General features: G+C 40.5%; 1 protein-coding gene across 1 annotated transcript in view; it reads left to right on the top strand.

Moving 5' to 3' along the window:
- LOC109989353 (CUB and sushi domain-containing protein 1) overlaps positions 1 to 25,594 on the top strand; it is a 197,989-nt gene that overhangs the window by 160,765 nt on the left and 11,630 nt on the right. The window contains exons 52-63 of the mRNA XM_065953146.1: positions 69 to 242; positions 2,146 to 2,334; positions 4,346 to 4,522; positions 7,438 to 7,623; positions 12,041 to 12,217; positions 12,786 to 12,965; positions 18,479 to 18,652; positions 18,763 to 18,829; positions 19,500 to 19,606; positions 23,586 to 23,659; positions 24,926 to 25,037; positions 25,251 to 25,430. Coding sequence (XP_065809218.1) covers positions 69 to 242; positions 2,146 to 2,334; positions 4,346 to 4,522; positions 7,438 to 7,623; positions 12,041 to 12,217; positions 12,786 to 12,965; positions 18,479 to 18,652; positions 18,763 to 18,829; positions 19,500 to 19,606; positions 23,586 to 23,659; positions 24,926 to 25,037; positions 25,251 to 25,430 — 1,797 coding nt within the window. The remainder of the gene's footprint in view (positions 1 to 68; positions 243 to 2,145; positions 2,335 to 4,345; positions 4,523 to 7,437; positions 7,624 to 12,040; positions 12,218 to 12,785; positions 12,966 to 18,478; positions 18,653 to 18,762; positions 18,830 to 19,499; positions 19,607 to 23,585; positions 23,660 to 24,925; positions 25,038 to 25,250; positions 25,431 to 25,594) is intronic.

The following is a 25,594-nucleotide window of genomic DNA, read 5'->3' as shown; positions in this document are numbered from 1 at the left end:
ACAATTATGCACATAATAATTTTTTTCACACCCCCACTTTCCTATTATTTTTCCCTCTTATCTTTCAGCTATCACTTGCGGTCACCCAGGCAACCCAGGCAATGGGCGGACCAATGGCAGCGAGTTCAACCTCAATGATGTTGTCAACTTCACCTGTAACAGAGGTTACCTCCTCAGTGGAAACGCTCGCGCTCAGTGCCGACTCAATGGGCAGTGGAGCAGCCCCCTACCTGTTTGCAAAGGTCTCAACATCATACTGTATAAATGCACACTGTTACAGACTTACTCACATGTGCAAGCACGCATTTGAATGAGCTCTTAAGAGTGCATGATAGTGTCAGCTTTTCCTCTGTGACTAAAACGGAAAACAGAGTTAATGGCAGAATGACCTCCATGGCATGTACTTCTTCTAAGGAGGATTGGAACACACCAATCTGACATCACACCTCAACTAGAAAACAAGCATCACCATTTCATCAAAAGAAAGGAGGCCTGCGGTACCTAGTGTATTTGATAATGTGTCAGTTAGGTGTTGATAGATTGAAGCAAACTATTAAGTCAGAGAAGCCATCAGTGTAAATCTTATGTGGATCTTATACTGAAGATACAAACAAAGATACATGTGTAATAAGTGTTCCGACTAGTTTTGTCTACATTTGTTTAACATGTTACCTTCATGGCTTTGAACCATGGGAAAGTCTCCAACTTTGCAAACTCGCACAAGGACACCAAATAAGGCATCAAAAAGTGTGAACAAGACCTGTCTGCACTTGACAGTTTGACAGTGGGACAGCCCTCAGCCTTCACACACTAAGTACAAAAGTACCTTAAAGTAAGTGTTAAGACAGGGCAATAGTTTTACTAGATGATGAGTAAAATGTTAGCATTATAACATAGGACGATGGCCACGTTGATAGAAATGAGACCTGAGTTGAAAAAAACAAAAACAAAAGGATTCTCTTGTCAAACAATGCATTTTAGATGGTCAGCGTGTATTCTGTATTTTGTTTGCCCGATTAGCTTCTAGCTACGGCATGTCAAGTGGAACATTTTGGCTGAATCTGCTGCCAGCAGACTGTAAAATTGAGAACTGAATAATTGTAGCGTAAGTTTACCATTGAGTTGTACTCAGCTGCAATCATGTAGTTGTGTATTTGTGTGTGTATTTATAAGTCAGAAACACAGCTGGGTACATGTCCAGAGACACGTTCTTCTCCTCTGTTAACCATGCATGGTCGTTGCACTGCGAGCCTCCGCAGACCTCCGGAATGTAACAGTTTTACGATGTACTAAAACACACCCGCGCGCACACAGGCCTCCTTCACAGTCATGAGAGCAGATCAATACGACATAGTTGCTCACATGGGTTTTCTATTGAAGGGATTCATCCTCTTCTGCTTGCTTTTTCCCCTCTCTCTCACTTTTTTCTGTCTGTTCCCCACTCTTATCTCTCTCTTCTTCCCAGCAGCAGCTGTCAATTATGAAACTGAAACTTTCTTTGTTCCCGTAGGGTGTCTGACACACCCCCATGGACTTGAATTTGAGTGAATGTCAGTTTCCCCTGCGTCATGTGAAGAAAAAATAAAACTCCACTCTTATTAAACTGGCATCCGCACTGAGAGCGGAGAGGGGTCCTGAGGAGTGAGGTCGAACAAAGCAGAAGTTTAGAAAACAGAGTTTGACTAGGGGAGCAGTTTAGACAACAGCAGTACAGAGCAACGGTAACCAAGGGTGCAGTACCCAACCTTGGTTCTGTAAGGGTGAGACACTCCTGAGACAATGCAATAATTTCCTGTTTCCTGTATAGTGCACTATATTTGTTATACAGATTTTTATCCAAGTTCTAAAACTGTGAAAATGAAAAGAATGCACTTTATATTCCCCTTAAGTATTCTTGCTATGTAACCAAAAATGAGCATCATTAGCTACTCCACTTACGTCTCTTATTATACCCCATGATGCAACATCAGTCATTTTTATAGATGCAAAGATTACTGCCAGATGTGGCATCAAGAATGACCAAGACAATAAAGACAATGATCTCCTCTCCTCTCCTCTCCTCTCCTCTCCTCTGTAGTATTAACACTATATCAATGTTAACAATTTCCAATAGGTCCTGACAACATCTTCTGCTCTCTTCTGCAGTGATGAACTGTTCCGACCCAGGCCATGTCGAAAATGGTGTACGCCAGTCTGGCTTACGTTACCCAGAAGTCTTCAGCTACGGTGTGGCTGTCGCAGTTCACTGTAAAAGAGGCTTCTACCTCCTTGGCTCTGCGATTCTCACCTGCCAGCATGATGGACGATGGGACCGACCAATGCCTCACTGCCTAGGTATGCCAAGAAAAATACAAGTACTGTAGAGTGAAAATGATCTGAAACCTGAAGAACAATGTAGGAGACGAGAAGACCAAAGCAATGAAAGACAGAGAAAAGAAATGTCTGAAAATGTTTGTCCTTGTTGTGAGCAGGTTGTAACTTTCTGAACAAAAAGTTTTGTCATGCTGAACACAGGTAGTCATTGGCAGTATTTTGTTTTATATTTGTCATGAAAAGCCATTTGAGGAGTGAAATGGCTTGTTCAGCTTCAGCCAGGAAGATGAGGTGTGCAGGAGAAACAGAGCGAATAAGAGAGAGTTCAAGGTAGAAATTGGAAGGGAAGTGATCATAAAAGGAAGGCGGGAGCATGAAAAGACGAGGCTTAAAGGTTGTCTGCGTATGAATATGGGTGAATAGAGATAAAAAGGTGAGCATGTGTCTCTTAGGGCAATAGGAGTTCCTTGCAGGGAGCGACACTGGCTGATAGAAACATAGAGATTAAACTAGAGAGGCTGATTCAGAGATGAGAGAGAGACACCGAGAGGGGGGGCAGAAAGGAGGAGGACACGGTGACAGAGAGAGGTAGAGATGAGGAATCAGACACACACTGGTGGGACGCCGGTGTGGGTGCATCGAGCATTACATTCGAGAAACAAGGTCTTATCGGAAAATTGGGGGGAGAGGTGTGATGACTGAGGGGCGAGGAGAGGATGGAGTAATATAATTTGGGGGTTAGGGGAGATATCAGAGGACCAGTCATTTGGCAGAAATAGAAAATCGAGAGCTGTTTCATATCTGTGTCCTCCAGAAACCTGTGCTCTGTAAAATGTCGATTTTTTTTTTCCAAAATTGAAGAAAAAATAGAAGATTTTTTCCATTGATGTGTATTGCCTTGACGCTGTGGAACGAGCTCTCCTTGTTTTCAACAGAGAAGGGAGGGAGAGAGAGGCTTTCTATGTTTTCTAGCTAAAGGGAATTTAATTTGATATGAGTTATTGCTTCTTTCTCTCTCAGGCAGTGCAATTAAACTTAAAAAAAAAAAAAAAAAGCTTTACTGGTATGACTGTATACCACTATACAGTGCAAGCTAAGCACTGTGGTTTCTGTTTAATTATGTGTTTATATAAAAGTTATATTGTAAAATAGCTTAAAGCACATCATATAACAGCAATAAACCCAGCCAGGAGTCTTAAATTGCATGCCATCCATACCTCTCTCTCTCTCCCTGTATATTTCCTAACTTTCTCTACATAAATAAATGTTTAAAAAAAAATAAAAAAAAAGCAATAAAGAAAGTATTCAAGTGGGTAAGCAAAGAAAAGCTATTGTGTGTTATGTGTTTTTCTAGATAATAGCAAGTTTTTCAACCTCAGATTAAAAAGATAAAAAAACAAACATTATAAATTATACCCCCCTCATTATTATTCTGTTACCTTCTGACTGTGCTGGTAAATTAAAAATAATATTATTTATCTTTGCAGCTGTTCGACCCCTCCTTTTGTTTCCGTCTGTGTAAATCGAAACTAACACACTAAAACAACAAATATTTACGTTAACTCTTACCTTGTTGTCACCCTCTGCCTCCAGCTGCAATGACCAAGATGTACCGTCTAATGCAGTGTTTCTCAACTGGTGGATCGGGACCCAATAGTGGGTCGCGGAGCCAATTTCAGTGGGTCACGAATGTGTGCCTGGAAAAAATATTGTGTCAAACAGTCTATGAAGCGCTTGAAAACGTGTTTGTTTTCATTTTGTGTGTATGTTAGTCACATTTTGTACCGTCTGAGGTCCAAACGGCACCATTAGTCATTGAACAATTCTGGTTGGTCAAAAAATATCTGAAACTCAGGTCGTGATTTTTCCTGAGGTAGTTTGTGGTGGCTCCTGAGGCTAGACCAGTTGAGAACCACTGATCTAATGCATGTGTACTGTATCTGTAATCCAGAGTTGGCTAGATGGAAACAATCACACAGTCTCTCTCTCTCTCCCTCTCTCTCTCTCTCAATCTCACTCACTGTCTCTATAGCAATTTCCTGTGGTGACCCCGGTGTACCCCCTAATGCAGTGGTTACTGGGACCCGCAGCTGGACTTACAGCTCAGTGCTGCAGTACTCCTGTCTGCCTGGAGGGGTGCTGGTAGGCAACACTTCGCGCCACTGTCAGGAGGATGGCACATGGAGTGGACCACCACCATACTGCACTGGTAAAGGCACACTGGTCAATAAAGAAGCAAGTTGCTGGTAGAACAACAGAGCAGGCTCAACATGAGACACCTTAAAATTACAGGCAATGTTTCTTTGATGTTTCGATTGTGAAAGAATGATCAGTGGCAATTCTAGAGGCGCTAAGCATAAAATCACATAGGGGTTCTCCAACCAGCGTTCATCTCTAGTAATGATATTAATTATCTTCATTGTCCTTGAGTGACTTTCACTGACAAACTTTTTCACAGTAATAATGCATGTAATGCTTTGTATTGCAACAAGAGTTAGTGTTGTCTGATAGGGCCCTCTTAGGGAGATTTCCTCCTTCCATTGCAAACTTTGCACACTTCACACTGCACACTGCTGTGGTTTAAAGTTTGTCGGCTCTCTGTTGCCTAACTTGCCTACACACAGGCAGCGCCTTTGAGAATGATGGATGGGTCCATAAAGACAGATAGATTGATAGATGGACGGATGGACTGACGGGCCCCATATTTGAAAAATATACAGTATGAATATAATCCCATCTTGTATAACAAGAATAAACCTGAAAGCAATGATAATACAGTATTATGAAGATGTCTCTGGTGTGTAGCTGCTACAGTTCTACAATTCACTTAGCAGACTCTTTTATCCAAAGCGACGTACATCAGAGAGTAAGTACAACACAAGCAAGGATCTAGAAAAAAAGGGAACAATGTCAGTAAGAGCAAACGATCAGCTTTGAGTCCGATTGGACACACAGGTGCTGACAGGAAGTGACCAGAGGCAAAGCACAACATTGACGGCAGTTCTTGAGATCTCTAATCAGTATAGAAAACATCTTATAAGTCGTCATTATCAAACAAAAACAATCGTAACAACCATAATCATCATCAATGATATGGATACCATCATCATTAAGTTAGTAGGTATTCATGAAATAGCTGGGTCTTTAGCTTTTTCTTAAAGGTGCAGAGGGACTCTGCAGATCAAATGGAGTTTGGAAGTTCATTCCACCACCAGGGGGCGACAGAGGTGCTGCTGCAGCACTTAAAAACTTAATAATATAACCTGTAGCCTACACTGTGCTCTGACAATAACCAGCACTGATTAACTCTGACAAGTCAAAATGACTGACAGTATCAGTGTCTTAGAATTGGAATCAAACGCAAACCATGTTATAGAAGTCATGGCTGAGATGTTTGTAGTTTGTCAGTGTGCGTGATAAACTGTAGTCCAGTAATGGACAGTCAGCCCGGGCCAACAACGTTCTATGGCTGGCAGTTATATTTACATAGTTATATTCAAAGCAGACTTAGGCTTTTGAAATACTTTTTAAACGTCTAAATCTAGCCAAATGAGCATGTGTTACCGGACTAAACTTTGCAGTTTCATCAAATTCAGAGTTAAATGACACAACACACCACAGGAGACATTATAATTTAAAGTCAGTTAATCCATTTACTAAGAGACAAACTGTAGCGAGCTGTTTATATTTGACTGTAATTACCGTCTTCTTTCCTATATTCTTTCTGCCTTTCCTTTTGCACACCCATAAAGGGGGTGGCCCTTTATTCCACCATTTAAAAAGTATTTTCTATTGTCCCCACACCGATCACACTGAGATAGTATTTCAATAACTTTTATTTTACGTCTTTGAAGCAGCTTTAAACAAAAGTCTTTTCATTTCTTGCTTTAAGTTGGTGCTTTGTATGAAATGATAAACAGCTTGACTGTGCATGTTTATGTGACCTTGAGAAAGTCCTATTTGTCAGTACTATTATAATAGAATAGAATAGAATGAATTTATTGATCCCAAACTGGGAAATTGTGCCGTTACAGCAGCAGGTTATCCAAACACACAATATTAGCAAATAAACACAATATAATATTAAATATGAAGTAAATAAGCACTAAAAATATAAAAACTAAGAATTAGAATATATCCATCCAGGATTTAACTTAGCATTACTTTTTGTCTTAAATATGAAAGATTAAATACAACATTCTTTGCTGGAGGTAGATAAGATTTTCAGGAGTTTACAGATACATGTGTATTATCATATTGTGTCACAAATGAAAACTGGACGTCTAGCATTAGCTTCATGTGCAAAATAACATGCAGGGAAAAGGAGGTGATGAGTCCTAGATTTCTACTTCAGGTTGTTAGTTTTGACTTTGGAGTTGGCTTGCCTATTCCACAACACAACAACTGATCATTTCCAAACCCAGCATCAACTGTCGCAACAGCTGAAACGCAAAAAGCTTACTCTGCTGGCCTCAAAACAGAATGCTCAGCAGGGCAGAAACCATCCTGCAGCTGAAGACCTAATTGAGATGCAAGCCGCTGCATTTGGAGCTGTACCCTGTTAAACTCACAAATCCCCACCGATGAAATTTAAGCTGCTGAAATTGTGACACGCTCAGTGCTTTTAATGCTAGAACAATTTGGTATAGCCTAAATGCAAAGTACAGTTCTGCAAAGTTTGCGTGTGAGGGCATGTGCGTGTACTACGTGTGTGTGTCAGTGTATGTAAAAAACAGGAGAGGTAAAATGTTCCTGCATTTTTTGCATGAGAGGTTAGAGACGGACTGAAATCACAAATGCTTTTTAGTTTGATGTTGTTGGCCTGTAGCATGAATGCATTTATTTTTAGCAAGGTGCCCCTGTTGAGAGTCAGCCTCCTAACCTTGTATTTCACCATTTAGTTACATAAAATAACTAAAACTTCTTAGGGGGCTAATGGACATCAGTCGAATGCGGAGCTGCTGTTTCATGTTAACTGTATTGAGTGTGATTGGACTGTCTGTGTGTGTGATCATGTGTATTTTAAAGATCATGTGTCATCAAGACTGTGCAGTCTGAGCATACATGTGTATGACTGCTTGTGTATATTTTATGTCTCATCCTAATGTGTCTTTGTTGGTATAGGAGTAAGTCTGGGAGTCTGTGGAGACCCAGGGATCCCTCCCCACGGTGCTCGTCTTGGAGGGGAGGAATTTAAAACCAAGAGCCTGCTGCGTTTTAGCTGCGAGGCAGGATATAGTCTGACTGGCTCAGCTGAGAGAACCTGCATTCACAATGGCACCTGGAGCGGCACGCAGCCTGTCTGTCAAGGTGAGGCAAACATGGGCGTTAAGCAAGCAACTCAGGAAGAACTCAGGAAGGAAATTTCTAGTAGTGCATGTGTGAACACAGCTATAGATACCTATACTGCAACTCACAGGAAACATGTCACCTTGGTTTGTATATTTCGTGTTTTTTTAATTCCATTTCAACATGATGCCTTGGTAATAGAAACCAAGTCAATGAGTTTAAAAGGGCTGTTGTGTGCTGTATTCTATTTATATGCACTGTTTATTGACCCTGTTTCACAGTAAAAGAATGCTGTTTGCATTATACAAGGGGATTGGATTTGAAAACGCAGCATATGCCAAACTGTCTGTATCAAAAACATCACCCATTTTTATACCAAGTTATCTCCATCTCAATAAGGGTTACCTTTGGGTCCCAACCCAGATTCCATAAAGCACAGCTGTAAAAATAAACATCTCTGTAAAAAGAAGCAGTGCAGGGTTTTTGTACAAACTCACAGTGCCATTGTGGCATATGGACCTAATTATTCAGCATTTTATGTGGAAAATAAATCTGCTCAGCCTCCAAAGATGAACAGCTTAATCTCTTCTTTGGAGAATAATGTAGCGTCGGGCTGCTTGGTATGCTGGTGACAGTAAGCAACAAATCCATTACCAAAAATAGCTTAAAACATATTACATTCATTTCACAACTTACAGTTTACTTTTCTGAAGAGTGTGCCGGTGAAGTTTTCAAATGTGTTTATTTATTCCAGCATTGAGATGGTTGGATTTCATATAATATGGTTTAAGGTATCACACTAAGGATCCAGGTACTAGATCCCCAAAGTCTGGTACATTTGATCAGTGTGAACACAAACATACTGTACTAGTACTGTACTCAGGTACCGTGAGTCCGCTTGAAGAGGTGGTCTTGGGCACGATTCATGTATAGTCGATGATGGTCTGCAGGAGATGTGAACACAACCGTGCCTTCGTGCTTCCAAACAAGGAAGTTGACCACTGTATGACGTCATTCTAAATGGCCTCCTTTTGCTTCAAAAACCCGTCGTATCCACGCTGCATGGGCCTGTTTCATCCTCAGAGCTGCACGGTAGATGTTCAAGTAGGAAGAGGGTCGTTGTTGGAGCCTTAGAAATAATAAAACCATCCACAGTCCTTCCTTCTTCATCTTTCTGCTTCATAGCAGATTTGCAAACCAACTATTTGCATACTGCCACCTGCTGTATCAAAATGTGTATAGAAGTGTACTCAGGCATGGAACAATGGCGCTAATGTGAACGCAGACCAGCGGGGGAGAAGAGAAACCTCCTCGGACACGGTACAAAAAAAACAATCATGCCTAATGTGAAAACGCCCTTAGTTAGTTTGACTTATAATAGATAAGTACAACTAAAAGTTACGGTATGAATTGTTATGTTTTTGCTAGTTTATCATTTTATAACTCCATTGTATGGTTAACACGACTCCCAATCTGCAACAAAACCTGAAATTTAAAGTACCCGGAGACGTGATATGTAGCAAAAATTGCCCCAAATTCCCTTAATGTAAGAGGTTTGTGGAAGAAGAGATTTGTTGAAAAACCATCAAGCTTCCTGTTTCTGTGTGTGCATTTTTATATTAGGGTGGCCTAGATAGGAAAGATTGATGTGTGTCACTCCTGACTGAGCTGAATTTTCCATAGCACTGCTGTGGTTATAAAATGTATCCTGCACAAGTAGTTTCCAAAGACAGAATTTAAACCAATGGGGGTTTAAGAGGAAATTAAAATGGGTCCCCACAGTGCAGTAGAGACACTAAGGTGTTTCTTTCCCTATTCCAAACACTGGCAGGTAGGCTGAATGAAGCACTGCTGACATTAACTCCAGCCTGACGCAGATTTTAGATTCAGTTAGATGGATGGGCTTTTCTCGCAGTAATTTGAGTGGAGAGGGAGAGGGAGGGATGAGTCATACAGTTTCAGTGCACCCTTATGACTGTGTGGCCAAGACCCAAAACACCACCAGTGGATCTAAATATAGACACATGAGAAGCTTAACAGCAACACTGAGTAAAATAAGGAAAGAACAGGAGCAGATATTTTCACATAAAGAAGAAATGTTTGAGTGCTATGTATCAATGATTTAAACCAAAATCACATCTTTAGTTTCATATATTCCATCTTCTGATTTATATTCAAAGTTATGCTAATCCTAAAAAAACTACTTATACTGTCAATCAGTGTTCATAGAAATACTTGGATGTTATCTTATTAAGCCTTTTCAAGGGTCAAATAAATGTAGCATATTGAGAAGCTCTTTCAGAAGGAGATCTGCAACACTCTGAACTCTAATCATATGAAGCGGTTGTGTAGGTTAGTGGGCAGTGTGTGGTTGAGACTTTTATTTCATGTCTTCTATTTCGAGTCTCCGTTTGCCCACATGAACTGAATTACAAACATCAAATCATTCCCTCGAGTCTTGTGCACATCCATACACCGCACTCACACACCTCAGAGGTGTGTGTCTATTTGTGTGTGTGTGCCAGAGCCTGTGTGTGCTTAAAACCAATTATTTATGTCTGTCTACAGTTGTTTTTCATTAAGCTAATAGTGGTTAAAAGCTGATTCAGAAAGGATGAGACATCTATCACTAAGACACTAACACAAAGAAATCCATATACACATCCTTACATAGACACCCCCGCACACTCTCACACAGTCACACACACAAAAACGCACACAGAATGTTACTCACAGCAGGTTTACTGAGATCACTCATAGACATAAACAGTGGACTCTAAGGCACAAACACACTGTATTGCTTGATGTTTCTTATGTACATAACCCCACACCACCCTACCCCACCCCACACACACACACACACACACACACACACACTGTTGTTGTGCAGAGCTTTTAAGGCTCTGACTAATGAAGTCCATCGATAGGTGTTGGATTGTTACAGGCTGTCAGCTGTCATGATCTTATTAGTGGAATGTAGTGAAATATCATGTGGCTGGTGGCTAATTCATGTGTGTTCTGTCAATGTGCTGCGCCAGCTAACTGAAGATCAATGGATCGCTTATTCAGAGACGTTTAAAAGACGCAGTCCTTCCACATCTTTATTTCTGTGTTACCAGTTTGGTCTTACTGGTTGAAGTGGTTCAATAACTAAGAAGGCCAAGCATGGATAGAGATTGTAGCCTTTAACTAACCATAAAGAATTGATCTTGCCTCTTGTCCCAAAAGGTGAACAAAGGGGAAACACTAACACATTTTATAGATATTTTTTGGGTACCTGGGTTGAGAAATGACGGCTTCTCTGTCAGAGCCAAACAGATTTGTCCATTTGCACTGACACCTTAGACTGTGTAAAACAGGGACGTGGTCTAAGTGACGACACCCATTGGTTACTGAAAAAGTAAATCTACTAACAGAAATGAGGTGGAGTTGAGGTCCTTAGGGGGAATTTTTATGCATCTGTTCTGATTTTATGAAGAACACGAGTCATGCATCGTTAGGCACGTGTCCAACCTGATTGATGGGCAGGTGCAATGAAACCGTTTGTCAAGAGGCTTGAAACCCGCCTCAGCTCCAGCTCTAAGCCTGTCGTTAGGGTGAGGCAACATTTCCAGCATGGCGCCTGCCACCAACAGACCCCTTCAGTAAAAAAATGGGTGACATCCCTCAGGCTTTGTCCAATAATATTTCAACTCTATGGTCGAGAGCAACATATTGATACTGTATAGGCTTTGGTGTGAAGTTGTTGAAGCGGCTGTGAAGGATGAACCCTCATGTGTTTTCATGGATACTGCAGCGCCAGGGGTCCGGACAATCTCAAGTTATAAATATGTATTCTCTGTGCTCTCATCACTGAGACTTTGTTCTCCCCAGGATAACTCTGGAAGGACAATGTCCACTAACACTGACTGAGAATGAGCTTTGCAACCCAGCTGCATGACCAATTCTTCTCCTCCTGTGTGTTATTTTCACACCTTTTTGTTTCTCATATCCTAAGAATTTTGATGAAGACACTAGCGAATGTATATTTTCAGACAGCATGTCTTTATTTATTTTTAAAAGAGGCAGTACAAGGCTACAAAAGCCTAGTCTTAGAGTTGGAGCAGTGTAAGGATCTCTGCTTTGCTCATAGGCACTTGGGCAGTTGTATTAAGGGCTGTAGATTCATCACAGTCTATTCCTGTTTTATTTGCACACAACTGGAATACTGTACATTCAGGCCATTCAGTGCTGGGAATGACTCCAACAACCTTTAGTCATCAATAAGCCTCACTACCTCCACTACATATATTCAGAGTTATTTCCAGCTGACTCCGGTGATAATCTCATTATTGCAGCCTACAGCTGATCAGTCTTGAGTGACAGCGAGACAGTATTGCTCACTCTGATATGATCACTGTGATTAATCGCCGCTGTTTAATATTCCCTCCTCTCTCAGCTGTATCTTGTGGTAACCCTGGCACCCCGGCACATGGAAGGATTGTCTTCAGCGATGGTATTACCTTTGGCAGCTCGGTGGCTTATGCATGCTGGGAAGGCTTCAAAACATCAGGCCTGACCAACAGACACTGCACTACCAATGGGACGTGGACGGGACAACCCCCAGACTGCACTGGTAGGATCAATTCATTGCTATTGCTTCTAGTGTCTCTATTAGTGTGGATATTGTAAGTGGTGAGTGCAGGGGGTGTCATCATTAATATGGACATTTGAAAAGTTAATTTCATTAGCTGAAGCACTACTAGTTCAACTGCAAATAATACAAAGGGTTATCAAGTGCATAGTGGTGTTTTTGTAGCGAGGGATCCAAGAGACATATCAATTGTGCGTGGACTGTGCAAACGACTGGCATGCAGATACAGGACTGTGCAAGGTTAAGTAAGTTGGGTCTCGGATTTTTTACCTTAAATGAAGCCGTGATGTTCTGCAGAGATGTTAAAGATGAAAGTTGGTGAGAAAGTTGAGAATAAGGACGGGGCTGTGATACAAGAAGGGTACGTTGAAAGCATTGTTATTTCAGTCTGTTACAATGCACTCAGTAGGGGATAGTTATAAAAATTAGATTAGATTAACACATTTTACCTATCTCGTGCAGTATGACACTATACCAGCTGACAGATACACACTCTACAGTATAATTGCGTTAATGACTAGTGCTGTGAAATGTCTCTCACCTCCTGCAGTGATCAGCTGTGGAGATCCTGGACCAGTAGCCAATGGGATCTATCTGGGAAGTGAGTTCACGTTCAACCACACAGTGATCTACCGCTGTAACCCCGGTCACCTGATGGAGCCACTCGGAAGCAACATGCTTCACTGCACCAAAGAAGGAACCTGGAACCAGACCAAACCAAGCTGTAGAGGTATGAACATTAGGCAACTGATAGTTCTTCTCTTTGAGCTGATAAAGGTATAATATGAAATAGTTTGAAAGTCTGATAACAGGAATACATCCATAAATAATGTTAAAATATCACAAAATCAAAGAAACATAATGCCCATATGTAAAGGTTAAATATTCCATAACGAGCAATAATGAATATACAGTAGAGAGATATCATTATCATTGAATCATTTTATGTTTAATACATTTTTAAGTTCATTAGAAATGTTATTATTTAACAGTTTTTAATAGTCATTTTTATTTCATTTGGACTAGTTTTCTGACCATTCAAAAGCCTTTTTAATGACATGTCTCATTCATCCATTCACACTCACACACACACAGGGATGTTCCCATTAGTATTAACTTCACATTCATACACATCCACACACTGCTGGGCTGGCGTTGCCCCCTTCGGAAGGAGCTGTTCAGTGTGTCTTGCACAATGACGTCTCCACATGTGGACTGATCTGACCGCCGGCCATCTGATTGAAAGACGACCAAGTCTACCACTGAGCCACAGCCGCCCCTTAGTAACTGAGTTAGTTCATAATAAAAACCATAAACAAGAAAACTCGATTGAATATGTCACACCTCAGCCTTTAAACCTCCAAACTTACATAATGTATTCTACTTCAAATCCACAAATTATTGAATAAATGACACTTGTTTGTGGTGGACAGTGATTCAAGCTACTGGAAAGCTTTTGTAAATGTTCTTAAATACAAGGGATGGAAACAACCAAAAAGCATTATTTTGATTTTACACCACAGTGAAAATAATCTATCTGTCTATTGGGTCTCAATGTAACACAAATCTTCTAATAACAAGGCACTTTAAAATGAAGAATAACAAGATTGGTTATTGTTGTAGAGCTGTAGAGAAAAAGAACAATAGATTTTCATTGCAAGCTGCCACACTTAAATACAGACTGTGACTTTAACAGTACTTTAGATGGAGTCCAAGAGAAGGTTTACATGGCTTCTTACAAATAACAGGCTGATAAAATTAGGAGGTATTCCTTGAAACCCTTCTTCTCTTACAAGCATCATTGTTAAAAGAAAAGAAAAGAATGTATTAAAATAAATTGAGTCAGAGTTTTACAACAGCCTTTATTTGGAGTTTAGACAATAATACTCCACAACAGTAAAAGGGAACGTTTCCTGAGATCCTCCCCACCGCTTCTTCCCACAAACAGAAAATCTCCTGCTGACTCCGGCAGTTGCAGAGGCTTTGAACTGAGATGAAGAAAACCGTAGAAAGCCGACAGAGGCTACTGAGAAATGCAGAAAGAAGGGGACAACAGAGAAGTAAAAGATAGTGTAGGTGATAGAGAATGAGACAGGGGCTGGAAATTGAAAAGAGAAAATAAGAAGGAAAGTGGATGAATGGAAAAGAGAGAGAGAGAGACATGGGTAGAAAAACACTGCTGGTACTCCCTCCCTCTGTTACTCCTCCTCCTCCTCCTCTATCTTTTCTTCTTTGACCTCCTTTGCTTCTCAATGTTCAACTTCTATTGAGGCTGTACTTCTTCTGTCTCATGTTTTTGTTCAGCTCCACTGTTTTCATCCCCTTCATTTTCTCCCACTTCAAACTATCCACAAGTCCTCATTTGATCATATTCTGGAGAAGCAGCATCTTCGCACAGAGAAACATATTGAATGAAAGGAGTTGTAAGCCACACAAGTGTACCCTGACAGGCTAAATGAATCAAGTGAGGAAGAGGGAGTGGTTGAGCAAGAGAAGGAACGAGGGAGCAGCGCAGGGGAGGAAAGAATAAGGAGGCGAGAGGGTGACCAAGAAGGGAAAGAAGAGTGGTGGATGAAGAGACGAGATAACAGAGAAAGCAGACACTACACAAAGAAAGATAGGTGTAGAGATTTAGAAAGAAAGGCAGAGGGGAGGTGGAAAATGAGAGAGTCAGGTGGGAGAAGAAAAGGGGAAAGAGAATTTGATGAGCCATCAGTTAGGCAATAATGGAAAAAAGGGTTCAGAGAGGCAGGGGAGAGGGGGGGGGGGAGCAAATGATGGGAGAAACTTAGAGAGGCAAATCAATACCTGCCCCCAGACCTGTAAACACACAGTGAGAAAAGGGATTAAGCCCATAAAATGTGTTGGCTGGGTGAAATGCGCCAAGAGAGATATGCCTAAAAGAGGAGAGAGGGAGGGAGAGCCAGAAACTTTGTGAGAAGGAGAGGAACGAGGATGAAAAGAGGCACTGAGCTGGGACAGAAGGACGAGGAGGAGGAGTGGAAGACGAAAAGCTGGTAGGGAGTGACTGTGAGAGAGCAAGACAGAGAGGAGGCAAGGGACCAAAGTGTTAGAGAGAGCAGAGTGAGGAGTGAGGAAAGAGGAAAAGGTTGGGCGGGGGAAAGGACACAGTGATGGAAGGATGAGCTGAGGTTTGTTATGAAGCTGGAATGAGACCCATGTGAAGCTAACCGAGCCTATTCACAACAAAGGAGAGACACAGAGAGAAAATACGACTTGAGAAACCTTTAATTACAGGCTGAAGTGTTCTTTGGGCATCAGAGACCTGCAGAAATATTGTTCTGGAATATTAAACTGCTAAAGTAAAAAAATAAAAGTGTTTTGTTCTATTTTTGAAGAGCTCCAGTTTGATCCCCGACAACAAAGTTGGTTTTAGAAAACAGTCTTTTAATTATTCATTTTAATCCCTTATTAGCTGTTGGTGAGCCACCAGCCATTGTTCCTGGAGTCACAGCAGAGACTGTCGAACAACATGCTTTAAGAAGGGTCTCGTGTGTGAAGGTGTGTGTGTTGTTTTAATGGGACTAACAACAAGAACAAAATGTTGAAGAGTGGAGAAAGCAACATGAGAAAACAAATGGACTTCTTATGATTCTGGGAGGATGACTTTGGGGAGATGCAAGGCTTCTTCAGGACACTGGTGACATCCAAAGCCAAAATTAGTCATCTGATTAGTTTGCTCTGAGCACCCGTCGTTGCTTAGAAACTGCAATGTCACAAACAAAAGATACACTTTCTGGAGTTCAAACCAATTTTTTTGTTAATGGCACTCTGATTCTGCATCCAAAAGACTGGCGACTGAGAGAGAGAGAGAGAGAGAGAAAAAGACACAAGAAAATAGATTGGCAGAGTGAAAAAAACTAAATCGACAGTTGGATGGAGGGGGGCAGGACAAAAACAAATGACAGAATGAAGAAAATTCAGACATAAGAATCCAAATGCCCGTGTGATGTGTGTATTTAGTGGTGCTTTTAAAGCTATCTTGTTCTATTACTGCAAACCATCCATAAATTGATCCGTGTGATTTCTCCTGTTAGTTTCACTATGTAGATTTTGCTACGTCTACTGTATACACAGCTTGTGTGTGTGTGTGTGTGTGTGTGTGTGTGTGTGTGTGTGTGTGTGTGTGTGTGTGTGTGTGTGTGTGTGTGTGTGTGTGTGTGTGTGTGTGAGTGTTTTGTTATCTATCTGTGTGTGTGTCTTTCTCTCCCTCTCTCCATGCATGCGTGTGTGCCCCGTGTATCATCATAGCAGAGTGAATGGAGCGTGAAACCATCTGTCTCCTGGTTAGATGAGAATTACACTGACTTTATTAGATGTTTGAAACCATGCAGATGGTTATCATTATCTTAGGGAGTTAGGCACATGCACACACATCACACACATCACACAACACACACACACACACACACACACAGATGTTTATCAGGGTTTCATAAAGTTATATGCACAGACATCTATCCTCATACACACTTGACCTGCATCTGTGAACAACGGGCAGATGGGTGCAACCATAGACACACAGTGGATTTTTTTTGAAGTCTTGTGAAGCTAGTGTAACATCATCAAGCATAAGCAACGTGTCGTCATATAATCACAGACTGCAGATGCTTCTTTAATGTGTATAAATTGGTTTTATCCACTGGACCGTTTTATATCAACATTAGTTGTGTACACTAATAGTTAGAAAATGACGTCTCAAAGCAAGCTGTCAGTTTGTGTGAAACATTAGCATTACATAAAACAGGAATCTACGGAGCCCCTGAAGTCGCAAATGGTTAAAAAAAAAGATATTGTTTGCACAAGATAATTCTATTGTTCCCACAAGTTGTTATGTTGTTGTGCACACAAGTTAATATCTTGTGCATGCGAATATTTTGTTTTCTACTTTTTGGGACTTCAGGGACTCACTCCGAATGAATCCAACATAGCAGGTCAAAGTGAAAATATTGTCTTTTGATTGAGCAACTGAAAAATGGTGACCTCCTTCATCCGCTGCTTTAGTACTGTACTGCCTTCTCTTTATTCCTCTTTTAGCTGTAGCCCACATGGTGATCTCAGTTGATGAGTTTGTCCTTGGTCACAACTTAAATTTTCAGACTTGTTAACATACCTTTGAATCCCACATAGTAATGGTAAATGGACTTGAGCAGCAGTTCACACCTACACATTCACACACTGAAGGTAGAGGCTGCTATGTAAAGTGTCCATCAGAAGTAACTAATCCCATTTGTATACATTTATACGCAACTTGGGGTCTTGCCCAAGGACACATCGGACATGTAGCTGCAGGAGCTGGGGCTCGAACCCACGACCTTCCGGTTTTCCGGTTAGGAGACGACCGACTCGACCAACTGAGCCACAGCTGCCCTATAGTTAGCACTGTTGCTTTACATCAGAGATAGGGAGCAAAGTAAGTGGCACATTGGTCAGTATGTATGTAGTGTTCCGCCTTTTGTGCTGCTAAGAGGTCCTGTGTGACTAAATACAAATGTTATTTTTGCAGATGATAATATTTCCTTAAAAAAACAACAACTTTGATTTAATTAATTCTTTTTTGTCACAGGAGCATTGTTCTAATTGTTGGTTTCTTATCTTCCACATCTTAGGGCTACATATCCACCAGGGACAAGTCTTAACTGCTGTTTTGTTGTTGGGACTTTGACAGTCTGAGAACTCATCAAATTATGTGTTGCTCATGTATGTTTGTTCTGAAGATACAATTATAGATTAAAGAAAAAAAATTAAATTAGGTATATAGGAGCAGTATTAGCCATGCTGTCATGCTATGTCCTAAACTGTCAGTTTTGTTCAGCTAGCTGCAGTCTCTGTGTAAAAAAAATAAAGTCAAAGAGGTGTTCAGTTATTCACTTGCCAGAGCCTACATGGAGTCTACTCTTCATTGCATGCTGTAGAAGCTAATGCAAGCCAGATAGGATTACATTCAACAAAACACACATCCAGTCACAGCCAGCAGCTGTGTTTGGAGAGTGGTAAACCGAGCACCTGGTTGGGAAAACATGCAGATTTTATACAAACAAGTTTACTCACTCAACACGCACACAGTGATGATGCAGAGATTCCAAAATAGAAGTTTCAGCTTCTAAGGTAGCAGTGTAAAAGAAACAGTGAACCACCATGATGTCCATGCTGAGCTGTGTTGATCGACATTATACGTCACCACTGGCCCTGTTGGTCATCTTTGAAGTTTGTGTGTTTCAGTGATCCAGTGTGGACCTCCTCCTCAAGTGCATCACGGGACAGTTGAAGGAACCGACCATTCATGGGCATCAAGTGTTAGCTACAGTTGTTTCCATGGTTACCAGTTGTCCACTCCTGCCGTGTTAACGTGCGAGGGCAACGGGACTTGGACGGGGGACATCCCAACATGTCTGCGTATGTTTGCTCTCCTTCACTAACTAAATGACCTGAAACTTTAACTGATGCATGTAATCGTTTTCCCAATCAGCGAAGAACTTCTGACTAAATCTGTTCTCTCATTTCAGCTGTCCTTTGTGGTGACCCTGGCTCTCCTGGAGGTGGATTCAGAGAGGGGAACATCTACTCCTACCGGTCAGTAGTTGAAACCTTTACCAACTTAGACAAACACTGTTTCTTTTTTTCATGTTTAACTATGATGAGTGGACAAAAAGAGCAACAAAAGAATGCTCCAAGAAGGCTTTTTGGTAAAACTTGTGTTCATTAAAACGACTTGCACACATTTTGTGGCGGCCTGCTGTGACTGAGATTTTGAAGCAAAAGCAACCCTCTGTGCAAGATAACTAATTACCATACTAATTTTGTCACTCTAACAGAATTGTCAATTTTTCCTGTCCATTAATTATGCATAAAGATACTGCTTGTAATCAAACAAGATTTGTGAGGCATGTGCTTCACATTTGATGTGTTTTCAAGTAAAAGATGAGGTCTGTCCTAACTGTTAAATTCTTCAGGAAGTCTTGTTTGTTCGCTCAAGGTTAACAAATGTTGAAAAGTAAATCAGATGAGACATTTTTTGACACGTCTCATGTCTGGATGATAGGTTGAAACATTGCAGGGACAAAACAGATTTCCTTTTGAGAACTGAAACGTGAAAAATATCAAGTGAAGTGGTTTATTCAAGAGGTGCTTTGTTGTACATCAACCACTTCCTTTTCTACGGACACCAAACACACAAAGTAAAAGAGGAAATAATAAAAAATGATTTGATTAAATCTTGTAATATTTGTTTGTTCTCATACAGGTCTGAGGTTAGGTTCTACTGCCATACACCATACTTGCTGGTTGGATCTGCGGCAAGAGTTTGTCAAGCTGACGGGATTTGGAGTGGTCATCAACCGGCCTGTATAGGTAATTAAATCATCCTACCCCATGAACACTCAACAACTTCTGCACTTTAACACTTTGGGTTGAATTCACAAAGAATGGATTGTGGTCAACTCTCTCTCTCCTTCCAATCCTGCGTTACGGCTCCAGACACTCCCGCCATACATTTAGAGAGAATATGCCTGTAAATGCCGGGAGGGTTGTGCATCAGAAAGCCTTGGACAGATTTAATCCCTGATAATAACAGCAATGCCAAAGTGATACTTGAAGGCAGTATTCGCAGACATTTTATTTTTAGATCACATGAATGTGGAATATTTGTAATGGTCATTAGATGTCTGAGCGTGACCATGCTTTGAAATACCTTGTGGTAGTTACATCCAACTCTCAGCAGAAGGTAATGATCGCTCCCTCATCATCATGGCTCGGAGTACTGGTGTTTGTGACTATGACATTTATTGCAGTGAGGCACATGTACATACTCAGAAGCCAAATGTTCCCCCAAATGTATCCATAATGATTGATTTAAAAGTTCATACAGCAGAGGGGCACAGAGACACTATTTGCTCTGCAACATAGTTTTGGGTGAATTCAACCCTTTGCTTCTGCTTTGAGAATTAAACAGCTTGAGGATTCCCAAGAGCCACACAATCCTTTAATACATTTGAGCCATGATCGTTGTTTTAGACTTTACTGTAGCTGTGTATCATACCACTTGACTAGTAACTTAAAGATTACAACATTGATGTCTCCTGCTCCCATTACAGTAGAATACATTTATCCTGACATATTTGTTGGTGTTAATGAAACCAAGTCAAAATGTTGTGATTTATAAGTAGTTAAAATGCTCCATCTTAACTAACGAGAAATAACTGACCGGAGATGAATGGCATTTCTCAGCACCAATATGAAAGTAAATAACATACATCAGCGATCAATGCTCCTAACATTCTTCTCCACCACACACAGAAAACCTACGTTAACTTAATATACATTACCAGAATCAACAGATTGTTTATATAAATCCTTGAAATACAACATATTACACTCCTTCCAAATCTATAAGGAACAGACATTTTGTCGACCATAAAAAACATTTCTTCAACAAGCTATAACTAAAGTGAATGTCTGATTACTGGTCAACAAGATTGTGGAGCTTATTCTTGTGCATGATTTAGCATTAGTATTCCTGTGAAGATCGAGCTGTAGATATTATCTAATCAATGCATAACAAGTGTAATTATGATGTCAGCAGTTTCTTTCTTTAGCGATTTGGAAAGATGCCTTCCATGTTTTGAAAAGATAGATCAATATTTTTGTTATAATGTTCTGTATGCATGTGGATTATAATGGAATAAGATGTGGCATCACAATAAAGAGCAGGTTTTTTTATTGCTTATCTAACATACAAAATTGCATCTGCATTGTAAACATAATTATAAAGTCTATCTATGTTGGTGCCAATATGCTGTGATCAGAAAGCTCTAGAATTACTTCTTCGACCTAGTTCTTTGAAAAATCGCTGCTTTGTTTAAGTTTTTTTCCTATGCATTTTAATAAGTAGAAGCTCTTACTTTGATGGAAATTTAGAAAGAACGTTTAGTAATATACTCCAATGCATCTGCATCTATTGGCAACCCCAGTAAACAGATGACTTCCTTGGAAACCAGTGACTGAAAGGAAAGTCTGGTTGAGAACCAAGAAGAGACTGTCTGTGCCAACAATGACCAGTGATCCCCACTGGGTCTTTTACAAGAGAGCACCAAGCAAGCTACATAAAAGATAATGAGGAATCCTTCAGTGGCTCTTGGGAAAGGATGGAAGACTCACCTGGTTGGACTTAGTGGTTAAAGAAGGAACAAGAATATGTACAGAGATTAGGCTCAAGCAAAAAGCCAAACGTCTCTGCAGGAAAACCTTCATGATTCTACAAGAGTTAAAGATATATCTCTACAAGTAAAAGTGTGCACAGAGTTATTCAACAAAAGTGACAAACAGCCCAAACAAGCCGGTGCTGTGAAAAATTACATGACACAAGATTATTTATGCCTTGGTTTTGTCTCAGTTTGACAAAGACCTGTACAAAGTGCTTGAAGTTGCTTAAGCAGGAACTGCTGTAAGGGAAATTGACTCACTGACAGCAATCTACATCTTAGCCAAAGAACTGTCTGGAATAATGCCCACAACAGAGCACTAGGTAAGGAGATTAAAGAAGCACAAAAAAAGTTGGAATCAAAGAACTCACAACCACCGCATGAGAACAACTGATCAGAGCAAGAAAAGCAAAGATGGTGGACAAATGCTGAAGGGGGGGGCAAATCAGTCCATGGAGAAAGAAGCTTTGAATGAGGAAGTGGAAGAGTTTGCCATGTCTTCTGAAATCCACCAAGAGTCGCTCCCTACTAGAAAATCAACCTTTGCACCACCAATAACTGAACAATACCCCCAAGACAGAGACCCCATCCTGGAGAGAGGTTCAGGAAGTTGCCGAGCACTCGAGATCTTCATCTACCCCAAGTCTCAGTGGTATACAACACAAAGTAAACAAGAAATACCCCCAACTCCTCTGAAGGCTTATGCAGCTTATGCTGAGAATTGACTCAGGGCTTGTTTCCAGTTAGCTTGCAAAGACACAGAAGAATGCTTCGTCCCCAAAGAATTGAGCTCCACACTGATTTTTAAACCATCTCTTAGCTCAGTGTGGAGTAGAGTTATTTCCTCTCAATGTGCCTGAAGGATGAGCACATACATGACCCAAAACAGATACGTTGACACATCTGCTCAAAAAGGCGTGTTGTTAAACACGTATCTCTGTAAAGGAGCACACAGTAGTCCTGGGCCAATTTATCCAGGAATCCAAGGAGAGAAGAGGCAAACTCAAGTTCGTCTACACTGTTGCATATGGATCTATTTCCCATAGTATGCCGTAGACCACTACCACAGTCCAAAGCACATCCAGAGCCCAATCACAAATTACTTTGCAGAATTCAACAAATTCCAATCAGGTCAAAACTCAGGGACTGGTCTGGCAAACACTGAGAGTTTGGGATAACATGGTGCAGCACTCATTCATCTTCTTTGTCTTGTGAATGAATCTCAGTATGTCATCAGAGTCCAGAGGGACAAAGACCATAACAGGAGGTCTTCAGACTACAGTCAGTGGGCTCATGGGTGACCTTGCCATGACCTGACTAATCCATATGCAGTCAAGATGGGTTCTTAATCAAAGTCACGGCATGGGCAAAGACGACATTTAAGCCTAAAGAGTCTAGTTGTCTGATTATCCAGGAGTGCAAACCAACAAGCAGGTTCAAGCCAATTGTCCAACGGGAAGAGTTTGAGACAATACATAGAAAATCAATCAAATGCTTTGAAAATGATATGTCGATCTGATGGATACAAACGGCATGTCTCTCTTGGCTAACCAAGTTGACGACTTCCTGATAAAGATGAACTGCTCTGGCTTTCCCTAAACATTCAAGCACTGGATTTACCAACAAGGCATGCTTGCTAGACTTATGTGACAGGTTACACTGCATGAAATGTATATGATGATTTATAACCCGCTTCCTAAATGATCTGAACCCACCCATGCCAACCCCTTGAGAACTTGATTTTTTTTAGGTCCAGCTTCCCATCTGCTCTATATACAGAAATACAAAGTTGATCAATTCTGACTTTGCTTGACAGTTCAAAAGGAAACATCATCCTTTTAACTTTACTCTATCTGTCTGTTGATATTTCTTAAAAATAACTTTACATAAGTAAAATATCCAACAAAAACAAAGTTGATGATGCTCTGAATTTGAAATGAAAAGCACTTTTCAGAACAATTTCTGTGTGCTTCTTTTAAGTGTGTGATGATTATAAATAGATCTAATTGTATAACTCTATGTTTGAGATGAGAGATGAGATTCAACTTTATTGTCATTACACATATACAAGTATAGAGTAACGAAATGAGGTTTGGCATCTCACCAGTTTGTGTGTGTTTTGACTGTAGACCCAGCTTTTAACAACTGTCGTGATCCAGGAACTCCAGCCTATGGTATCCCAGTCATGGCCCAGGGATTACAGGTGAGAAATATATCACTGACTGTATATTATTTTAAAGTTGGTTATGTTAAAGAGTTTAAAATCTGAACTTGACGAGGAGCTGTCAAATGAAAGCGTAGCAGAAACACCATTAAGTACCCCATTTCAAACATTTCATCAGCACTCTTCCACTCTTATGTGATCAAAGGATGCACCAAGTCAAAGGAAATGAAGTTGGAACAATGCACGTAGGATGTCTAAGTGCATGAACATTAAACTCCAGCTGGGATACAATGGACCTCAAGTTCACAAAGGTTTTCAGTCGTAATAAGAGTCAATTAAACACTTGACATGCAGGTCAAGCCGCTCAGACTACCAGGGTTAGACTTCATAGCAATATTATCATTTGTCCTTGGAACAGGCCTTCTAAAGCAATGAAAAGAACCATGTGATGGCATATGTTGGCCATATCATTACAAATGGAAACTAAGAAAACATGGTAATCCCTACATATTTGAAGGTATAATTGGATATTACTCGCATGTCTTTTTTCCACTGATATCTCCCCAAGGACAGGAAGTGGTTATCACTCACATTGTGCAGGACTACAAGTAGAGCATCCACTAACAGAGCCTAAATTAAAGAAGGAGGTACATGTTGCTTCATATTTTGTTTGATCCTAAAAGTTAGCAGTGAGTTAAAATGCCTTTATTAAACAACTATCTAGGGGTGATCCTATATAGTCAAATCTTCATCGATTGGCTTGAGAGATCCTTAGTCAACTGTCAGTCTCACTACAGTCGAGCACAAGCATCATTCCATGCCAGATATATGGGGGTGTTTAATGCCAACTTTTATATAGATTTGCCTGTTGTCTCCAAATAAATCATGACTCATTGCCTATCTTGGTATAAATATCAACTTATTAATACTTTTAATGCAATTCTGAAAACCACTAGTACTTTAAATCAATCTCTTTAGTGTGTGCATGAGGAAATCATCCTGAAGTATTGATTGAAGAAGCATATCCATGTTTTGAGATTTCTATTGGCTACAAGAGATATCAGTCCTCCGCACAGTCATGTGTAATTGGCCTTTAGAACAGGGGGAAGCACCTAATTTCAAATCAGGCTCCCGTTGACTGTAACACAGTATGAGGTGTCATTAAAAGGTTAGCGATGTGAAAAATCTGACCAATCAGGTTCGACTATGTAAATCCTTAGTTGGGGATAGGCCTACAACTATCCCTTGCTGTGTAGCGTGTCAGTGGATAAAGAAAACATTCTATTGTGCTTTCATATCATATAGGTTGGCAGTAAGATTTCTTTCAAGTGTCGCAAGAACTACCACATCCTTGGTTCCACTACAAGAACGTGCTTAGAAAACCTTACCTGGAGTGGAACTCAACCTGAGTGCATAGGTGAGAAATGGCTTTATTATTACTCTTTGTTCTAGTGCTATACTTGTGCATTTATCGTAGTATGTGTTCTTTTAGTTTGAGCATTTTTCAGATAGTTTTCAGATATTTTTGTTGTAGACGTTATGTGAAGTCTTTCTCAAAGATTATTTTGGTGTAATGTTAAAGAAGAAGAGCCCAATGTCAGTGTGTAATTTTCTCTTTCCCATCTCACAGCACATTCATGCAGACAGCCAGAGACACCCAGTAATGTAGATGTTCGATCTATGGACCTGCCTACTTTGGGATATACGCTGATCTATACCTGTCAAGACGGATTCTATCTAGCTGGGGGATCGGAGCACAGAACCTGCAAAAGTGATGGGAGATGGTCGGGCAAACCCCCGCTGTGTAAAGGTATACATATCATATCTTGAAAAATGCAGCCCTTGCATAAAACGTGCCAATGTTGAGCCTTAATTCTAAACTGCATGACAGAAGCCACTACAAGATAAATACAAATAGTCATCCAGATATTGCCGTGCTGTCTTAGATGAGCCTCGGGGATAGCATGAGCGCCG

This window comes from Labrus bergylta, chromosome 3, assembly GCF_963930695.1.
Source record: "Labrus bergylta chromosome 3, fLabBer1.1, whole genome shotgun sequence".
Taxonomy (NCBI): domain Eukaryota; kingdom Metazoa; phylum Chordata; class Actinopteri; order Labriformes; family Labridae; genus Labrus; species Labrus bergylta.
Note: the sequence above shows the minus strand (reverse complement) of the source record. Positions and strands in the feature narration are given on the sequence as shown.